General features: G+C 53.9%; 1 protein-coding gene across 1 annotated transcript in view; it reads left to right on the top strand.

Annotated features, from left to right (window-relative positions):
* OTOF (otoferlin) overlaps nucleotides 1–21,689 on the top strand; it is a 139,635-nt gene that overhangs the window by 63,599 nt on the left and 54,347 nt on the right. Inside the window, exon 6 of the mRNA XM_019538117.1 lies at nucleotides 20,382–20,455. Within this exon, the coding sequence (XP_019393662.1) occupies nucleotides 20,382–20,455 (74 nt within the window). The remainder of the gene's footprint in view (nucleotides 1–20,381; nucleotides 20,456–21,689) is intronic.

Here is a 21,689-nt window from a genome sequence, read left to right as displayed (position 1 = left end):
TGGGGTGGGATGGATACTATTCTGCATTTCTGTAGAGCGTCTTGCATCCTGAAGAGCCACATAGTGTCATGGAGGTGGGTAACCAATGGGTCACCGTGCCACTGACATGCAGCCATGTCTGGGGAGGGAGCGGCAGCTCCGCTGAGAAATGCAGAACGTCCCGGGGCTCCGGCAGGAGGGAGACACGGGCACTGGTAGCAGCAACGGGGAATTTCCCGACCCCGGATTTGGATCCTGGGTGGAAGAGCAAGGCCCCCTCGCCAGGAGCGTCTTTTGTCTTAGTCCCAGCTGCTCCGAACCAGATGTGTTCTCATTTCCACTGGCTGCAATCCAGAGTGACTCCACAGTCACCATCCGGATCGTGCCTCACTCACCGTGGTGGGAGGGTGCAGGGCCTGATATATGCACTCGAGCGGGGAAGGCTTTCCCACCCCATACAGCTCATCAAAGTTTCCTGAGAGGAGCTGCGACGAGCCTGGAGATTCAGAGCTGTGCGATAGACGCAGGGGTGTTACCCAGGGCTGCCTCTCGGCATCCGCAGCTCTTGCCCAAACGAGACGGGCAATAGGCTTCCTCTGCAGCACAGAGCCAACCTGGCTTATAGTGTCAAAACCATGTCATGTGCAAAGGCATTTCAAATCTCTGCAGTTTGCTGGGCTGATGGGAGGAAGCCAATCTGGCATATCCCCTCTGCTTTGCATGCTCCTTCCCGCGGCACATGCTCTGGCAATAAGACTTTTCCTCCAGGCATCTAAATCCTCTGCATTTCACGCCCACCACAAAAAAAAAATAGTCTCCCCATCTCAGCAGCTCACAGCTGAAGGATGAGATTCCTCGAGACTCCCCACGTTCAGGCGAGTGGCTAAATTACTGTGCAAATTGGGCTGTAGACTGTGGATTTCCAGCTTAATTGAAACCATAGATCAGCTTCCCAGCTCAATGTGCTGTGACTTTAGCGTGCAGGGAAGATGCTAATGGATTTAAAAGGGAGATTGCATGGTTGTTTGCCATGCCTACACATTGGGTAACTACAGCTAGTGCTTTAGCAGCCTGGCTTTTGGATTTATGTGCTGAGCTCCCTTCAGAAGCCAATTTAAACTCTGGCAGGATCAAGATATCATTTACAAGGAATCAGCTGTGCAGAAGAGGCCTTATAAATGAGACTCCTATCTGTGCCATGGAGACTTAAAAAATACAAGGGCACTTTTTATAAGCAAAGGTATGTTTGCTCAAGATCAAAATTCCCTTTCCTCCACAGCATTGGGTCTTTGTTGGTGTTTGCCCTTTGGCTCTGCACTGGAGCTGGCTGCATTTCAGTGGCATGGAAAGCCAGTTAGGGATGGAAGATGATGCCTGTAGTCAATGTGTGTAACAGCAGCATTCAGCTACCTGAAAGGTGGTTGCAAAGAGGATGGAGCTGGGCTGGTCTCAGCAGGGGCAGATGACAGGACAAGGAGCAATGGGCTCAAGCTGCAGCTAGGGAAGTTGAGGTTAGATAGTAGAAAGAAATCTCATGTTAAATATTAGAAAGAAATCGGCACCAGAAGAAATCTCCTGAGGTTCAACAAGGACAAGTGCAAAGTCCTGCACGTAGGAGGGAGCGATCCCCTGCACCGGTGCAGGCTGGGGGGGACAGGCTGGGCAGCAGCTCTGCAGAAAAGGACCTGGGGGGGACAGGGGACAAGAAGCTGGACAGGAGCCGGCAGTGCGCCCTTGGTGCCAGGAAGGCGACCGGCATCCGGGGCTGCGTTGTAGGGGTGTTTCCCGCAGATCAAGGGAAGTGATTCTTCCCCTCCATTTGACACTGGGGAGGCCACATCTGGAGTCAGGATCATGAAGAAATCCAGGAAATACAGGGGTCACCTGGCCTGTCCCAAGTGGGAGGCAGAGAGAGGGGGATTTCTCCACAGCAAAGAGGATGGAGCTGGACTGTCTGTAGTGGGGGCTCTCTCAGGGGTTTCCCTGAAGAAATACGGGTTATTATTCCCAAGGTCCTGAGCAAATTTAAGCTTGAAGTTGAATGCTGTGTCTCCGTGACCCCACTCTAGCTTGGTCCCCAGCATTGCAGTGAACAGCTGCCCTGCTCGGGCCCAGAAGTGGCTGCATTTCAGTGGCGAGTGAAGAGGGCCCTGTACGCTAACCAGAAATAGGATGAAGATGTTTAATCTCCTGCAGCATCGATAGCCCTGCGACTTCTGGCCCTGCAGGAACCAGTCAGCTGTGATCATCATTTGTCCTCATGTGTTGTGCTTACTGGGCCCTCTAGTGACTGCTTTTGGGAAATTGCTCCAAACCCAGAATGATTTAGTGGTGTTGGGTGCTCTGGTTCTGTCCACATCTGGGTCCCCCGCCCTTGCTCTTGGCAGCAGACAGTCCTACAGAAGCGGGGCTGGCAGGTTGCTGCAGGGCTCCCATCTCGTCCAACCCCTGCCTGAGGCAGGATCAGCCCTGTGCAAATCAGCCCAGACAAACCCATCGTCTATAAACTCTTAGCAAAACTACCATCAGCTCTGACACAGCCCCAGGCATCACACACCGCAAGGAAAGCAGGGGACTGTGGCTGCCGACATCCAGCTGCTGCAAAGGTTGTGAACAGATGCACGAGAGAGCCCAGGCAGAGGCCGTGGCCCCTGCTACAGGGGAAAGCAACCCCTCCCCCCCCCCCCCAAGTCTGCACGAGTCTGAGCAGAGGAGGAAATCCCTCCTTAATCCCAAATGTGATGATTGGCCTGGCCCCGAGCAGAAGGACTAGCCTGGGTTGGAGTCCCGGCGGGAGCACTGGCACAGCCTGGTCACCGTCCCCAGCCTGGGCTGCAGCCGGCACCCCTGAGGAGGGTGCAAACACCCCTTTGCAGCCTGCTGCGATAGGATGGGGGGGAAATTCCTGGGCCCCGGCGGCTGCCTTGCTGCGAGGCGTTCGAGCAGGCCTGGGGGAGAACGCAAAGGGGTGACGCGGCCCTGTCGCTGCCCTCAGGGAGGAGGAGGAGGACGAGATGTATTATCACAGCGAGGACGAACTCCTGGGCGAGGCGGACACCCTCAGCCAGGGCTCTCTCAACGCGAGGTAGACGGGCCGTCCGGGCGCCGGGCTGCATGTGGTGTGTCCGGTCCCAAAGGGGCTGGCCCGTGGCAGCATGGCCCGGGCCATGGGGGAGCAGGTCCAGCCCCGCGTGCACTGAGTGTGAAGCCTTGCCGTGGTGTTTGCAGTGGTGTGACTTGTCCCCCAGCGCCCGGAGGAAGCTCTGGGCCCAGATACTGCTGCCAGGGAAACTCAGGTAATCCGGGGCGGGCAGATTTCTCCTGCAAATCAGCCAGGAGAAAGGCTTCCTATTCAGGCGTGTGGCATGCAGCGTGACGGAGCGTGTTTTGCTATCGCGCCCGGTCCTCCCAGAGGGGCTCCCCCTGCCCCAGCTGCCACAGGGACCTCCAGCCCCGACATTTCCCGTGGCTCCACCTCTCCTCCCACCCTTCTGTGGGAAACTGAGGCACGAGAGACAGCGAGAGTCTGACACTATCGCGTGCCTAAGTCCCTTGGGAGCCGGCCTGAAACAAACCACCCCATCCTCATGGTGAGTCCGGGGTGGGCAGGGTGGGAGCTGGGGCAAGCTAGCACCTGCGCCTTCCCGGTCGGACCCCAGTAAAAGCCCAAATCTAGGCATCTTTGGATCAAAGGGGAAGTAACCAGTCCACCACCCTGCTCCAGATAGGATCAGACCTGTCTGGGGTTGATCGTAGGGGTCTTGGGGCTGAGGGGGTTTCATCTCTTCTTGTGACCAGGTCACGCACACACCCCAGAGCTGAGCGCTGCCCTCACCCCCTCCCTTGGCTTCCTCCTGACGAGGCTGGTGGGGTCATCTCAGGCACCCTGGATTGACCCCCTGTTTTCCCTGCCTGTATTTCTAACCTCTCCAAGCCTCTTCCTCTCCCATATCATCACTGGCAGGACTTGTCCTGAAGTCCAGGGCACTGAGTGAGCACCTGGAGACAGCTGCGCACCTCATTAAAGAGTGGTTTACCTCATTAGGAAAGCTGTTGCCAGAATCAGTGGGTTTTCTATCCCCTCAGTGCCAAACAGCGGAAATTAAACCTATAAATAGAGCTGCTCTTCCCTGGCTGATGTGGCTTCAGAGCCGGCGGCAGTATCAACAAGCTCGTGCAAAACCAGTGTTTGCAGCGTGGGCCGTGGGGGATTGATGAGCGGCAGCTCCCAGCCAGCGCTGCTAGGTATCAAGGCTCCTCTGGAAAGACCCAGAGCAAAACATGCATTGGAGGAAGGGGCCAGGGTTTGAAAGCAAAGGAAAAGCCAGGATGGGGCTGCAGGTTTGACCTCACGTCCGTGGGTTGCGGGGGCAGCGGTGAGAAGGGAGACGGGGTGTCATGGCACGAGGCAGAGGAGCACGCATGGCAGGCATCGTCTCCACGCTGCCGGGACCAGGTTGTGGTGCCCGAAGGTTTGCCGTAGCCCTTTCCCTTGGATGGTGTCAGTCACTGGGAGGTGTTTCAGGCACTTGCTGCAAAGCTTTCATGCCTGGTGCTATAGGGTGGCTGATCTGGGCCTGCTGGAAAGAAACCAAACAGGACAGCGTTTGCATTGCCGGAAAATGAACAATTTTCCATGTTTTTCAGTTAAAAAAAAGCATTGTGAAACAAACATTTCCAATCCAAACCTTAAGGATTAAAATAAATAACTAAAGAACATTTCCAACTGAAAAGCCCTTTGGAAGAAAACACGTGTATGTTTTTGTACGGAGAAAGCAGGACATTTTCCAAGCCCACCGCGGGTGGTGTCTGAAGCCTGAGTTTCAGACGTGCTCATGGGAAAAGCCACCAGCTCTTACCCAGCCTTTTTTTTCATCAGCACAATGCCAAGCATTTTGCAGCAGAGGGCTGGGTCGCCAGATGGACAAACTGAGGCATGGGGCAGTGAAAGGATGTGCCCAAGGACACCTGGTAGCGCAGTAGCAGAGCATGGGAATAGACCCGAGGTCTCCTGAGTCTTCAAGCAGTGCCCGACCCTTGCAATTTTGTGTGGTGAGGGTTTGCAGTGGGGAAGTGCTCAGTGGACAACCCCCAGTAGCATCCTTGGGTGCCAAGCTTGCGGGGTGGTGCCGAACACTGGAGGGTGACTGGAAGGTGAACGGTGTATCGAGATGGGCATCATCACTTAGTGGGGCTTCGTGGGAGCAAGTTCCCGCCCTAGGGTCAACCTGACACCTGGGTGGGAGGGAAGGTTGCAGGCAGGCCCCCGTTTTACCCAAGATGCCCTTCCACACTGCAGCTGGGCCAGCTGTGGGCAACAGCTGGCAGATCCCAGGGGTGTGCGTGCTCATGAATATGCATGGCGTGTTCATTGCCCCCTCTGCCTTCTCACTGCGTTTTTCTCCCTGTCTCTCCCAATGCCCCAGCCTCGGAGAAGACGGTGAAGATGACGGGAACACGGGGTAAATGCCAGGGAGAGGATGAACCACCAAGCTCCTCTGATGCCAAAACACACTCGCGGCCTCTTTCCTTGAGCCTGCCCCTGGATGCGAGGGCTGCAGCCCCGTGGCAGGGTGGAATTAAACCAGATCCTAGCACGTGTCACCCGATAGCTGTTTGCCATCAAAAATGCATGGCCAGGATGGAGCTCTATAGCCGAACCCAATCTGGGCACTGTGAATTATTGATGCTTCCTTTTCTTTTGCACAGCCCAGATGGACCCGGCTGGTCTATGTGCTCCTTCCGCCAGTAATTATCTCCCTGGGTCATTGGCTTCAGAGCTGGGGCTAAAGCCAAGGATTGGAGTCTGAATGCATTATGCCAATGCACACGGGGGAGAGGGGGTGCTGGTAGCAATCGGACTCTGAGTAATAGCGGCAGGCTCCTTCAGGGGCTAACGAGTCCTCTGCAGATGTGGATGTATCGATACACCCCTGGAAATACTAATCCCTCGTTAGCAGAGCCCTGTTTTCATGCATACAGTGTAGAGGGGCTTGTGTGAGAGCAAGGATACCCAGGACTTGATTTTGCAACACAACCACAGGCACCAAAGGGGAGCATCTGCTTTGAGCCCCAGGTCTGTGCTCACAAAGCAGCTGGTCATCGCACCTGGGGGTGCCCTGCCATCCTTTCCAGGGTGCCATGCCACGTCAGCACGGTGAGGTGCACAACCCAGAGACTTAAAACAATGTCAAAACCACCCTGCCCTGAGCTCTTTGCAAGAGGAGGATGGTGCAATTCTGCATTTTCCAAGGGGGAGTCAGTTTACTGAGTCTGGACACAGCTGGGGGTGACAGTCTGTTACTTTGCAGCCATCTAGACTCTGTTTCCATCTGGGCATCGGGGCCATTAGACCAAAAAGCCAGGTAGCAACCAGCTGGGAGCAGGGTGCCCTCTGTGCATGCGGTAAAAAGCGGATGTCCTGCAAGCCACACTGTGATATTTTGTGGGGATCCGGTGGCTGAACTGAAAAACAGGTCAAAAACATCTCTGCGTTGCCCCCAAATAAAAGTCGTTGAGGGATTTTATCCCCCCAATTCATAGATTCATAGAATCTATGAGTCAGGGCTGCAACCTACACCCCTGTATAGCTTCATGGATTCATTCATGAATCTCTGAATTGGGGGGATAAAATCCCTCAACAACTTTCACTTGGGGGCAACCCAAAGATTTTTTTTCTGTTTTTCAGTTCAGCCATAGTATCATGTGGTTTTATCCCACAAATGAAAGATTTTGGGGGGTTTTATCCCCATAATGAAAAATGTTGTGAGTTTTTATCCCCCAAATGAAAGATTGGGGGGTAGGGTTATCCCTATAATGAAAGATTTTTGTGGGGTTTTATCCCCAAATTTGGGGGGGGGGGATTATCCCCATAATGAAAAATTGTGCAGGATTTTATCCCCTGAATGAATGATTTTGGGGGATTTTATCCCCAAAATGGATGATTGTGGGGTGTTATCCCCATAATTAAAGATTTTGGGGTGGTTATCTCCATGATGAAAAATTTGGGGGGGTTAACCCCACAATGAAAGATTTTTAGGGATTTTATCCCCCAAATGAAAGATTTTGGGAGGTTATCCCCATAATTAAAGATGTGGGGGTGTTTATCCCTATGATGAATGATTTGGGGAGGTTATCTCCACGATGAAAGATTTGTAGGGATTTTATCCCCAAAAATGAAAGCTTTGAGGGGTTTTTTCCCCATAATGAAAGATTTGGGGGGATTTTATCCCCATAACAAAAAAAAAAGAAATGAAAACAACAAATAGTTGTTTCATTTTTAGGTCTTTACATTTAGTTTTGTAAGTCTTTTTTTTTTTTTTTTTACCCTTTAGAAACTTCAATTGAATCTTAGGTTTGAAAGTAAGGATTTCACAACAAAACAAAAACTGGCTTCTGCCTTTTTTTGCCCACTTCTTTTTGGGCTGATGCTACTTGCCCAATCCCTCCTGAACTCACAAGTCACTTGGGTCGACGCAGGACCCAGGTCGCAGGGCCCGTCCAGAGGCGCCAAGGGCGGTCCTGCAGCCCAGAGACCCCTTGCCGACCCGAGCCCAGGAGCCGTGCAGGCCCGTGGCAAGTCCACCGGCCCCTCCAGCCCACTTTCAGGCCAGGTTCATGAGCACGGTGTGAAAATGCGACCCAGGAGCCTGTCTCCCGCTGGAGGCATTTATGAACGAAGGCAAGCTCACGTGGTTGACAAATACGTGGCTTCTACACAGCTCGCACCCCAGCTTTGTCTGCGGTGTGGACCATGAAGCCACACTGGGCCTGGCTCTTTAGGGAGCTTGGTAATATGCCTGCAAGCGATATCGCAGGACTGCAGGTTGGCGTGCGAGAGGGTCTGGTGTCTCCCAGCTCCCTCCGGCGCAAGCCCCGGGGTCTGTTTGGGGATAACCTTGCCCGTGCTGCGGCTGGGTGGCCGGTCACCACCTGACGCTGTGTGTCTCTCTCTCTCTCTCTCGCTGCCACTCGCTCAGCAAAATGTCTGAACTCAGGACTAAGCTCAATGACGGATACAAGTCGGTAGCAAGGTACCAAGCGCCTGTGGCTGGGGCGGGAGTTGTGCGTGGCTTTGCAGAAGGGTTTTCTCTTGAGCCTCTCCCCTCTCATCCATGCCAGTGCCATTGCTCCCTGGATCGGGTGGCCTCACGTGATGTCTGGGGAGAAGCGCACTCAGGTCTTCATCTGATGAAAACCTAGCTCGGGAGGGAAGTTTCTGCTGCTGCACTGAGTCCGGTGCCCGCGTGTGTCTGTACCGTGTTGAGTTGCCCCAGCCCCACTGTCGGCAATCCCAGGCCTGGCCCCAGGGGCAGAAGGGGCGTGAGATATGGGAGTCTCTTGAGTTGTGTTGGTGGGACAGGGTGGGAGGCACCCAGCTTTGCCCAGCCCCTACCTCACCTGCTCTAGGGATGGAGGCTGTTGGGCAGTAAGTCCAGCACACGCTTAGCCCATGCACATACTTACATACTGAAACCATGCATGTGCCTAGCTCATGCACATGCTTACTCACTTAGGCCACACACACATTTAGCCCATGTGTATGCTTGCATGCTTAGCGCACGCATACTCAGCCCATGCATGCGCTTCACCCATGCACACACTTAGTCCCAACACATGCTTAGCCCATGTGCACACTAACATGCTTAGGTCACACATGCACTTATTGATATAGTTAGCCCATGAATGCTTAGCCCATGCACGCACACAACCCATATACATGCTTAGCCCTTGCACACTTACATGCTTAGCTCATGCAAATGCCTAACCCGCACACACACACTTACATGGAGCCCTTCCTAACCCATTGGGGCTGCACTGGTGGGGCTGCCGGTGGCTTCTTGTCCTCGCAGGTCCATGCATCTGAGCTCGGGGGCACCAGCACCTGTGTCCCAGACATATGCAGCCCCTTCACGCTGACGGTTTCATGGACAGCATGGGGTCTCATGTGTGGTCCGGTGCTGTAGCTCCTGGCTGTGTTGTGGGGGGCTGGAGGGTTGCAGTGAGCTTGGCGGAGACCCCCCGGTCCAGCTGCCAGGTGTCCTGGGCGATGCCTCAGTCCTGAGGGTAGCTTCAGGGTCCGTTGGCTAGCCCTACATGCAGAGCCATTCCCTGTGGATCCATGCAGCCCCTTTCCCAGCCCTCCGTGGGCCCCACGGACACATGAGATAGGATGGGATGGGATGGGGTGGATTTGCTGTTCCCCTGGTGCTCATGCTCTCCCCGGTGTTTCTCCTGAACAGTGATGACAATGAGGACCCCAGGTATGGGGCACGATGCTCCTCTGGCATGGGCAAGGCCCAGGCATGTGCATGCGTGTGACATGTTGGCCCTGACTTGGGGCGTGGCACGGAGTGGCTTTGTAACAGCAAAGAGGTTTGGCATTGGTGCAAAGCGAAAGGGGTGTGTGTCCCGACCTGGGTTTTTCAGTGGGGGGTGGGGCTTCTTTCTACGTATGCTCCTCCCTTCCCATGCCCAGTGGATCTGGGGCTTTTCTTTTTCTCTCCACACCTGCCCTTTCTCTGTCTAGCCACCCCCATCCATTCTCATACACACCATCTATCTATCTATCTATCTATCTATCTATCTATCTATCTATCTATCTATCTTATTCTCACACGCATCTTCTCTCTGTCCATCTAGCCATATGTCTGTCTTTCTCTTTATCTCTCCCTCCCTGCATCTGTCCTCACACATCCCCTCTATCTGCCTGCCTGTTCATCCGTCCATCCATCCATCCATCCAGATGTGTTCACATGCACTTACTATCTATCCATTGATCCATATGTCTGTCTCTTTATCTCTCCCTTCCTCCCCTCATCCTCACATCCCCCCTGTTTGTGTAGCTGTCTTTATTTTCACAGTCATTATTTTCCTGGGCAAACGTGCCCCACAGGACAGACTATAAACAAGCGGTCAGCCAACAGCAGTGGCATTGCCAACCAAAAGGTTCATTCACAGCCTAGGGTCTTTTCCCAGATCATGGGAGGACAGCTCTGGCTTTCTCAGCATCGCCGGCTTTCCCCTCTGTCCCTAGAATGAGCTCCCTGGCTCGCTGCGGCAGCCTCTGGCTTTGCAATATAAACAGTCAAATCCTCGAGCACTCAGTACAACTTAATAAAATATCAAAGCAAACCTTGTTGTCTTTTCCCAGACCCTGGGAGAGTCCCTGGCTCAGTGCTGCAGCCAGCCACACAGCCCTCTCTCTCTCTCTTAGTCCTCCCAGCCCCTCTCTGGGAGCTTTTAACTTCCTTTGGCCCAGCCAGTTATCCTCATCAGCTGGCCCAGTCCTCCAGGCATGCATGTAACTGCAGCTGATATAGTCTGTCTGTCCACCCACCTATCCACCCATCCATGCATCCATCCATCCCAGTCTCTCTCCATTTCACCCCCATGCCCCCATTTCTGGGTGCTGCTCTTGCCTTCTCCTTTCCTGCCCCCCTGGTGCCAGTGCCCTGCCCATGGGCAAGTGTGTGCAGTTGCAGTGCAGTTTGGTCCTGTGTTGCTGGTGGCGGGCGTGTCGTGGGGACGCTGGGGTCTTTGTCATTGCAGCCGAGCGGATGGCAGCTGACCTGTCGCTCTCTGTGCTTTCAGAGCTAAGGCTAAAGGGAAAGAGAAAAGGCACCGCATGTTACCATTCAGGTACCCCGACGTCCGTCATGGCTTCCCCGCCCGTGCTGACTTTCCACCTTCAGTTTTCGGGGGAATGACCCCTGATCTCTCTGCATCATCTTTCTGATGGCCTTTGTCCTCCCTGATGAGGGCAGGGCCCTGGAGGAAGCCAGTGGGTGGATGGGAAGCCAGACCTTTCCCAAACCAATTAACCCTATTGGCCCATGGGTTAGGCTTTGCCCCAAACCACAGAGGAAGCCCACCCCATAACCCCCTTGGTCATGGCCATAGCAGACCTAGATGCAGAATCAGTGCATCCCTGTGGGGAGGAAGTATCTAGGGGTGAGTGCAGCCAAGAGCATCACCTCTGTAGCTGACCCGGATCATGGCTGTTGCACAAAGTCCAGGGACCTCTCATGTTTCCCAGTGCCTTGAGGAGCAGGTTGGAAGGGCAGAGAAGCCTTGAAAGGAAGGCTGTGCCCTAGCCGAGATATCACATGCATGCAGGGGGTTCAGGCACTGATGTAAGCCTCTGGGCACTGGAGCTGCTGCATCTGGTCCCCTGTATCAGCGGCTTATGCTCCATACCCCATCATGGCGTCGGAGTGACAGGATGCAGCACATGGGAGGTGTCACTGGCCACGCAGATACGGTCTCTGTCTAGTGAAGGAGGCCCCACCCCTGCCCCACTCTCCAATACTAGTTGTCACCAGCCTTCAAACTTTAGATCATACAATCATAGAAAACTAGGCTTGCAAGGGACCTCAGGAGGTCACATCTAGTCCAACCCCCTGCTCAAAGCAGGACCACCCCCAGCTACATCGTCCCAGCCAAGGCTTTGTCTACCCAGGTCTTTAAAGCCTCCAAGGATGGAGAGTCCACCACCTCTCTGGGGACCCTGTTCCAGTGTTTTACTACTTTCCTAGTGGGAGAGTTTTTTACTAATACCCAACCTCAGCTTCCCTTGCTGCAGCTGGAGCCCATTGCTTCTTGTCCTGCCATCTGCCCCCACTGAGACCAGCCCAGCTCCGTCCTCTTTGCAGCCCCCCTGCAGGGAGGTGACGGCTGCTATCAAATCCCCCCTCTAAACCCCCAGAAAAGCTCTGAACATTCAACCCTCAGGGAGTTAAAGCCATTTGCCACATGGAGACACACACCATGTAGCATGGGTGTATATCTATGTACATATATGTATAGGTCCCGGCCCCCCTCATCCCCCCATACCCACCCTTGGGTCAAGTATGGATATAGGTTAGCTTCCATTTCTCTTTTTCTCTGCTGTTTATTGTATCCACTTCTCTGCTGGCCAGTACATGTACTGTACATCCCGTACATGTATAGATATATGTACACACAGAGGGTAGCACTGCCGGGGGGGAAGAAGCAAATCTATTAGAGACAAATGTTTTGGGTTGGATGCAACTTTGATTTCGGATTCAGAGCAAGCTACTTTCTGTTTCAAGGCTCTTTTGCATCACAAGAGCCTGGTCTACAGCCTTGCCCATGGCCACGGAGGGATGCCTCTAGTCTTTAGAGGGGGCCCTGTAGCCTTTGGGGGTTTTTTTTGGCTGGGACAGAAGTGTTCAGGGTCCAGTTCCCTGTGTGATGGGGGAAGCAGGAGCCTTTCCATGGATGCCAAAGGTGAACCCACCCGATTGCCTGTCCTTCAAGGGCCCTGGAAACAAGTGTTGGTCATTTGAAGCTGCATTTTGGTGGAGGGGGTGGCCTGGGAGGAAGGGAGCTGCAGGGACCGGAGTGGTGGAGCTGGGCATCAAGTCAGCAATATTGTGAACTAGGGAAAGGAGGAAAGAAGAGAGCAATTTCTTTTGGGAGGAACAGCCCCTATGGTGACCCTGTTGCAATGCCCTCTCCATGGACTCCCTGCTGCAGGGGCAGCGCAAGGCTGGAAGTTGACCCCTCTGATCCCCCAGTGTAGGCCCTTCACCCCAGCAGCTGCTGCAAAGGATTCTGGGAAGGAGGTGGAGCGATCCCAATGTGGCAGGCAGATAAGAGAATGCTTTTTCAACGTGGGCTTATTCATTATGTTCAGTAAGTCCCCAGCAGTGCAACAGGGGCCAATAGCGTTTGACACTGTATACATCTCAGTGACCACTTAGTTTTTTAAATGCAAATTAAGATCCTCACATTACCCCATGACTCCAGGATCTGGGGCTTTATGAGAAAAAAAAAATACCCATCAGATATCCTGAGGCTGGAAAGTCAGTGAGAGCTAGCAGCCCTATCATAGCTGAGTTGGTTGCAGGCATCATGGCAGCGGTGAGTTTTGAGGAGGGCGGCTTTGTAGTTATTGTAGTGGAAGAGTGAAGTTGTAGCCGTGATGATCCAGAAATGATGAGAGGCGAGGATTTCTTAAGGTGATGTCTTCTATTGGGTGTGTCTACATGTGCAATGAATGCGATTTGGCTTTACTGTGCAGTAAATTTGCTACCTGCACGTGCAGTGTGCATACCACAATGTGAGATATATGCAGGTACTACATTTACGATGAGGTAGACTAATTTACTGCTCAATAAGAGCCTGCATGTGTAGACGGTGACACTTTACTGTGCAGTAGATCAGTCTACTGTGCAGTAAAGTGTCTTGTGTAGATACAGCCACAGTGCCACTCTCTCCCACTGTGTACCCAGTTCTAGTCCCTGCACCTCCAAAAGGAGATCGAAGGAGCAGAGAAGGGCAACAAGGATGCTGAGTGGCAATGGGGGTGGGGGGCACTTATATGAGAAGAGACTGCAGAGGCCAGACGGGGTTGGTTTAGAAGAGAGATACCTGAATGGGGCATAAGAAGGGTTAACAAAACAGTGGCAAAGAGAAAGCCAATAGGGATTTATTACTGACTGTCTCATCATGCAAGAGCGAGGGGGCACAACATGAAACGAGCAGGTCGTCAGTTTAAATCTAACACCAGGCAGTTCTTTGCTACCCAGCGTGGCATTAAAGTGGGGGCTTGTGGCCACCGGTGCGGTGGGAGCTGAGAGTTTATCTAGATTCAAACAGAGACTGGACACAGGCTTGGGGGAAAGGGGCATCGGTCACTGTCGAGCAGGAGCGAGGGGCACGGCCTCTGCATCAGACTTGGCTGGACCTTCAATACTGGAGGCTGCAAGGGAGAGAGGAACCGGGGGGGAAACCTTGGTCAGACCCCGTTCACTCTCCCCTCCAGCCTCCGCTCTCTGCCGCTGTGCAACACGGGCCTATTTGTTGCCTAAGGACCCTGGGCTAATGCCCACAAGGAAAACACTATAAACCTCCCTTAGAGATGGAGGCCACTACCTGTGCGACACAGGAGAGTGGGCAAGGCAGACTCAGGGCCTGTCCTAATGCATGGTAGTTCTTATATGATGTGTCAGGCAAGCTTTTGAATACAAGACATTTCTCCTTGAGTCCTTTTCGTTATTCAGTGACCTGTCAGGAGTGTCTTGCATCCAGAAGCTTGTCTAGCTCTACTACAGTAGATCCCATCAAAGAGAGCACCCAGAGGTGCCCTCGTCTTTCACGCCGCAGTTATTTGCAGCTGGCTCCTGCCAGCAGAAGTGGGGGAAATGAATTCACCCAGGCAGCTCTGGGCCAAAGTGGTTCTTGCTGGGAGGAGCTGGAGTGCGGACCGGACCCTGCCGCTAGGTCTGGTGCAAAGGGTGTGGGTAGCCCATAGGGTTTTGCATGGGGCAGAGCGACTCCCAAGGGTCCGTAGCAATGTGAGACAGTAGATTTGGGCCACTTGTAGCCTCAAACCCTCCTCTCCCGCATGCTTTGCAGGCAGACCCAAATTCGACGCTAGGTGTTTGGCACGGTCTTTTTACAACCCCCGGATGTCCTTGCCAGCTGCTCCCCTTCCAGCTGCTGGGAGCTGAGCAGCAACCTGTGATTAACTTGGGGGTTGCTTCCTTCAGCCTCCTGCCCACCTGTTGCTCTGAGCCAGGCGGGGAGCTGAGGGCCAGGAAATGAAATCAGGCTAGCGCGGGTCAGAGCATGTCCTTGGGAGGGTCTGAGGACGTGCTCCAGCCTCTTCTAGGCAACAGGGGCAAGCAGGAGGTGCTGAGAGGAGGTAGGATGAGAGGAAAGGGGTGAAAAAGCCCCGGGGAGGAAGGAAAGACGGGGGAGGAATGGAGGGGGTGGTGGGAGCTCCGCGTGAGCAGAGCATTGGCAATGCCTGAGCTCCTCGCAGGTTGTTACCCGCGCTTCTCCCATGTGCTGGGAGGTGAAAAGCCACACCGGGTGCGGAAGGACCCCAGGGACCTCTGCACTGCAGCAGCTGGGGATGGGGTCAGGTTTTGCATGCATCGTTCCGGAGTCAGAGGGGTTTTGGGGTGCGGGGGGGACAGGCTGTGTGGGTGCATTTCGGTGGAGAACGCCATCTAAACCCCATCCCCTTTGTTCTGCTTCCCTTCTGCTCCGCGGCTGCAGCAAAGGCAAAGACAAGATGAAAGGCGATCACAAGTAGGTGGCCTTGGTTTGCTCCCCCTCTCTCGCTGTCTCTTCCTTGGAGGAGTGGGGTTTCTGTCCTTTCATCAGCATCCCCAGCCCGGGGCCCCGCTGCAGAGGAACCGAAAGCCACGTGCTGGGGTCTCGGTGCCAGCGGCGACCCTCGTGTGCAGCCCGAAGCAGGCGAAGCAGCGGGGTCCCAGAGGGCGACTGGCAGGGCAGAGGAAGGGGGTCTGAGCTGGGAGCGTCCTCCCAGGGGCCGTCGCCCCGATCCGAGGGCATTGCGGGTTTAATCAGGGTTGATCCTATTGCTAGATGGCCTCAAGAGGTCCCTTCCAACCTGACTTCCCTATCATCCTACACCAACCCACCCAAAAAGGGACCAACCTGCTCTCGAAAACTTCCAGGGCTGTTCTTCTCTGGGCACGGCCCGGTCGCCCTCGGAGCCAGAAAGCTCCTTATCTCCAGCCTCAGTTTCCCCTGGCGCAGCTTGAGGCTATTGCTCCTCATCCACTGAGAGAAGCCCACCTCCATCCCCTCGGTAGCTGCTCTCCAGGTCTCTGAAGGCTGCCATCAACCCCCCCACCTTGTTTTTTCTACACTCAATACCCCTCCCTCTTCCAGTCTGCAGTTTGCACGGCGGGCGGGGGGCAGACAGGGTTTAGGTCCGCTTTGCTCCAAGGGGGTGATGAGAAGGAGGGAACTGGTTTTCAGCTCACACCAGGTCCCTCTAAGTCTTTGGAAACGGGCAGATGATGGACACCCCCCCCCACCAACCGAAGTGGCAATGAAAACATCCGAATCGCCCTGCATAGTTCACGAGCAGCCGCAACCAGTCTGAGCTCGAAGCTGGCTGTGAGGCAGCCGCCTCTCCCGGCGTGGGGCTCATCCTTCGGGCTGGGCTGACCTCAAACCCGAAGCTGGGTTTCCACCCCGGGAGGGCCGCAGGACCCGAGAGCGGCCGTGCTACACGTGTCACGGGCGCTAGCAGCACATGGGGTGGTAAAGGGCGGACCGGGGGCTGCACTGGTGTCGGGGGTGCCCTGGCCTGGCTCCAAGTGCCCCCTTCCCATCCACGCCAGGCCCGGGGCCCTTGCGCGTGGCAGCCAGGCGGGTGGGCGAGCGGGCGGGGGCCGGTCCTCCAGGGCCACCTGGCAGGATCGCAGCCCGCGTGGCGGCGTGTCAGGTTTTCAGGCCCTCATCCAATATTCATACGGGGACGGTATCAGCTCTCAGCCTCCGCCAGCTCCCGTCGGCGCTGCCCAGCCCGCTCCATTCGGCTCCCCTCTCTCTTTTGGCTTTGGTGGTGGGGGGCCAAGGGGGGAGCGGGGCAGCGGCCTGCATCTTTGCGCCACGCCGCGAAGCGTCGGAGGCGGATGGGAGCAGAGACTCGGCTGGGACCCCCGCGTCGCCCGCCCTTCGTCGACCCCCCGTGCACGCTCGGCGCAGGGCAAGGCGTTGGTTTGGCCCCGCTGGGATGGCAGCTGTGCGGCGCAGCTAGACCCCCCGTCGCATGCGCCGGCGGCCAGGAGCCCATCTGGCGCGCGAGCTGATCCCTTGCAGGGGAAAGCTGGACCCGGGACTGGCAGCTGGTGAAGGTAGATCTCAGCCGGGTATGGAAATGGGGTGGGGGCGAGACAAGGGGGTGTCTGCTATTTGCAAACTTCCCTGGATCTGAAAGGGCAACAGGTGGGGGACGGAGGGAAGTAGGGGCTGAGGGCAGGGGTCTGCTCCATGCAAGCCCTCCCCTTCTTTCCCCAGCTGCCGTGGGGATGAGCGTGTGGATCTGCCCTGGCTATTTTCCCGATCCCCTCTTGTTTTCCGTTCTCCATGATGGGCAGAAATGGCGATACTGGCGTGGACTCTCTTATCCCCTTCTCTGTCCCTGGGGCTGGTGCTTTCCTCCCCCAGTTCCTCACTCTCCCTGAAGCAAAGGGAGCGGGGAAAAACAGGAGGTTGCCGATTTGGGGCTGGGGATGAAGCTGGGGAACAAGGGAGTCTTGTCGGGGCTGGCTCAGAGCTCGGCCGCGGTTCTTCCCTTCCTGCCCACCCTACGCCGGGACTGGGGACGCATAAGGCGTGGGGCCCATCTCGCACCTTATAGACTAACTTGATCAAAGATGGGTCAAAGAAGCTTTCTGAAGCCAAGTGCTTACTATTGCAGGCATCTAGCAGTGAAAATGCTAGCCCATGCCTGGGGCTGCTCATCCGTTGGCCCTTGCAGGCAGGTCCTGAAGTAGCAAAGTGCCCCAGGCAATACGTACCAGAGCCTGGTCTTAAATCCAGCCCTATTAGGATCCAGCCTTATCTCTAAGCCTGGGCTTAACCCTCTGGATAAGCCCCACATTTAAGTGCAGGGCTGAATGAGAGCTATCGCTCCCAGCAGTGCTGCTGACCCCTAGCCCTTTATTCACCCCCTTAAATATGAGCCTTGTCGTCTTCTCTCTGCAGCTGCCATGCCCTCATACACCTGCAATCTGCCTTTTGCTTTTGTTCACAGATTAAAATGAACCTTAATAATTAATAGCCAAGCTTGGGTGGCTTTTCATTGGGAGCTTATCTGCTGCCTGCAAGCTGCTCTCATAGACCAGCCCTGGCTTTTGGAGGGTGTGGAGGGAAACTTTACATCCGCAGAGAAAGTAAAGTTGCAATAGCATCTGGCAGAGAAATGAGAGTCCTGCCCACGCCACTGTCAGCCTGGGCTGGAGGGATCCACGCCACTGCTTGAAAGCTGAATAACCAGGGATCTTACCTAGTAAGACATGGATATCAGTGACCAGTTGCTTTTCAATTCTCCTCTTTCCCTGAATGCCTGGAGGTGCATTAGTCCTTGTTGAGTTATAGCATGGAGGAACAGGCTCCTGGCTTTAAAACCTTCTTGCCCGAAGATCCGGGTGAGGTAGGTGCCTTACAGAAGCAAAGTGGTTTGTGCACATTGTGCTCCCCCACGGTGAATAACCCCCTCCCCAGTCACTCCCTTGACTTCTAATCCCGATGCAAAAGTATAGATATGTGACGTGGGAGCCTCTGACTAACCATTTAGTGAAACCAGCCCTGTGTTGGGAAGCAAAATGGTAAAATCTCAGCACTGAGTTATATTCTGTGGGGAATGAAACCAAGACCTTTCCCCATTTTCCCTGCATCTGAGGCTCCTTCCCTTCATCCAGAAATCCATACGCCCTTCGGAAAAGTTTGAGCTTGGATTCAGCGCCATTTCTCAACAGAAAAACCAATGTTCGGGCATTTCCCAGCCAGCTCTGCCCATTTCAGCCATTGGATTGACCATGGTTTGTCAACTCTCAGATGATGGCTTCAATTGTTGGCTCTTCATGAGCAGCCTGGGATTGGCTATAGGTGTCATGTGGTTTTGTTTCTGCCCTTCCATCGTTGGAAGATAGCAAAATATCAAATAGTCCTCATTCGAGGTTAGGTTTTGAGTGGACTCACCCTTTGAAGTTCGTCGTTGGGTCTCCAGTCCAACCTTTCTATATCGTTTGCTCTCGATATCCTGCACAGGCTGCTGCTTCCGGTGCTGGTGTTGCCAGATCTTGTGGGGTGCACTGTGGTGCTACAGGGCATCTCAGGAGATGACCCATTGTCTCATGGTCAACTAACAGGCCATGTCTACACATGCGCATTTAATGCTCATTAGCCCAATTTAAGGCACGCAAAAGGTGCTCAACTACACGTGTGCACCCTTAATGTACCTTTGAAATGGCAATTTAAGACTGTGAGCCTAAATTTGATACCAGCATAAAGCAAGTATCAACTTGAGGTGTGATCAGTTAAAACGCATTAGTGCATGTGTAGACACACTAATGTGCATTACTGTGGTGTGTGTCAGTGGATACACACTGCATTAATGCGCATTACTGCATCTGCATGGGCTAATGCGACTTAGCTATTCACACCTAAAATATAATGCACCTTAAGGCGCATTAGCACGCCACATGTAGACACATACCTAAATTGCCTTAATGCACCTTAAGCAAAGGTGCATTAAGTTTAGACGTGCATAAATACACGTGTAGGCACACCCACAATGTACTAAATTTCCCAGGTTCAGTCATCTTTTTGTCACTAGACTTTATGACCCTCCAAACATTTGCCAACCATTTTTCACATACTTCTCAATATAACGGAGCACAGCTCAAAGAAAGAGTGAAGAAAACGCTGGGAATCACATGTTCAATCGTTCAGTGAACCCTGTGTATTGCCTCTGCCAGCATATGACATGGATCCAGTTTGAGGACTCAAAGCTGTGTCAATATATTAAATAACTCTAGTTTATGAATGTGTTATATGAACCCATTGCTCCAGTTTCTGTTCAGCCTAGAAGTCGGCATGTTAAGCTCCTGTTATATCCAACCAGCGTATTATTATTTGCTCCAACTGGGACCGGATTCTGCGCTGGTATAAAATTGTTTTAAGTCTAAGGTTATTACTACAATGGCTCACGTAGCACAATGTGTTTTCTAGGAATATCACTTACCAAAAATATCTCAAATTCCAGCTGGCTGCGTTTCAGATCCACTTTGCGGCTGGCTTTGGCTTGTCTCTCTGCTGTGTTGTTAAATGACATGTGAAAGTTGCCCAGAATGTGAAGGCCACTGTAAATCAGAGCGAGTGTCCTCGCAAATGTTTTTTGCTGTCAGAAATGTCAGCCAATTTAAATGAATGCTAGTGGCAGGTGAATGTGGAATTCAGAAATGAGGCTTTTTCTGCCAGACCTCGGAAGATACCTTCATCCCACCAGAGAACAAGGAAATGACATTGTGGTGTGTGTATGTCCGATCAAAAGCAACCAAGGGACTTTTGATTTCAGGAGTCAGGTCCTGTATTGCTATACATTTTCCTGTAGTCCTATGGACCTTGGCTGTTGAAGTCGGTGGAGCAAGACCATTTTACACTCTTGGACACTGGCGCGTGGCAGGTCAAGTTTGACAGCTCAAATTTATTCAGGATGATTTGGCTCCCATGGCAGAGGCCGGCCCAGAGGTCAGACACAACTTAAGGGCCACCTCAATAGCTATTGTTTAGCCTTGATAACATGGCTGAAGTGATGTTGAAGCCTTGTGATGGCTTCCCTTCCTGGAGTACATCCCTCCCAACCTCAGGCTGGTTGGCCCAGCTCTCAATGGGCCTCTGGTAAAGGTGGATGGATGTGCTTTTGGCCACTACACTCCCTCTTGCGCTGTGGCGTGTCCTAGCCATGCTACCCTAATGATCACTGAGCTCAAGGAGTTGCTGCTTTTTGGGATCTGGGCTGTTCCTACAGCGCTGCGTTGTCCAGAAAGGCCCAGACCTCACCACAGCGCACGCAGCGAGCTCTCCCTTCTCCCCCACTGCAGATCCGGGAAAGGAGTATTTTCGGCGATGAAACTGGGCAAGATGCGCCCACCAAAAGAGGATCACCGGAAGCAAGGTACGTCCCGTGCCCCCCACCCTGCCATAGCGTGGAGAATCCCAGGTGGGCTGGGCGCGGCTGGTTGAGTTTTAGCAAGCCCGGCCATGGCACATGCACACAACGCGGTACGCAGCTGGCGTGACGACCTTGGGGTATCCTCTGGGGTTCAGCACCTGGGTTTTCAGCGGTTGCTGAACAAAACCTCCTAAAGGACCAAAAAACCACCGGGCAAGCTTCGCTCTCTTGGAGTAGCTTACTGTCAGCAAGTGACTGCACAGGCGTACCTATGCGTGAGATATTCCCCCAAGTCAGAGCTCCTGATTTTAGATAAATCTGGGGTCCCCCACCCTTCTCCATCAAAACAGATGAACTGTGCATCTGGTTTGCGATCGCATCTTGCTTTTTACGGGACACATCCATGGTCCGGTCAGCCCGTGTTGCTCTTTATGTTAAATGGGATCGTATTAGGGTCTGTAACAGCGGTAGTCATAAATATGGCAGGAAGGGAGCTGTAAAAACACAGCTGCTGCTCCCCGCCACCAAACCTTCAACCCAGGGGCTTGAGGATGTGGTCTCATGGGTTGGAGCTGGAGGTCACAGAATCACAGAAGTCGGGTTGGGGGGACCTTGTAGATCTTCGAGTCCGACCCCCCGCCTGGGCGGGAGAAAAAGACTGGACTCAAATGAGTCCAGCCAGGTAGGCATCAGGCCTCTTCTTAAAGCCCCCCAGGGTAGGAGCCAGCACCACTTCCCTTGGGAGTTGGTTCCAGCTCCTAGCCGCCCTGACCGTGAAGCCGTTCTTGCGGATGTCTAATCTAAATCTACTCTCTAATAATTTGTGTCCATTGTTCCTTGTCATGCCAGGGAGGCACGAGGGGAAACAGTGTCTCCCCCAAACCCTTCTGGTCCCCCCTCGTGAGTTTATAGACGGTCACCAGGTCCCCCCTCAGCCTTCTCTTGTGGAGGCTGAACAGGTTCAGGTCCCATTGCCTCTCCCCGTAGGGCCTGCCTTGCTGTCCCCGATCATGCGGATGGCCTCCTCTGGGCCCTCTCCATGCTGTCCACGTCCCTCCTGCAGTGGGACACCCAGAACTGGATGCAGTACTCCAGCTGCAGCCTGAACAGCATCCCATAGAGGGGGAGGATCACCTCCCTGGCCCTACTTGAGACGCACCTGTGGATGCACGACAAGGTGCGGTTAGCCCTGCCAACCGTGACCTCGCATTGTCGGCCCATGTTCATCTTGGAGTCA

Source organism: Crocodylus porosus, unplaced genomic scaffold (assembly GCF_001723895.1).
Source record: "Crocodylus porosus isolate Cpor-Errol unplaced genomic scaffold, CroPor_comp1, whole genome shotgun sequence".
Classification (NCBI taxonomy): domain Eukaryota; kingdom Metazoa; phylum Chordata; order Crocodylia; family Crocodylidae; genus Crocodylus; species Crocodylus porosus.
The sequence above is the reverse complement of the archived record's forward strand: the minus strand, read 5'-3'. Positions and strand labels throughout refer to the sequence as shown.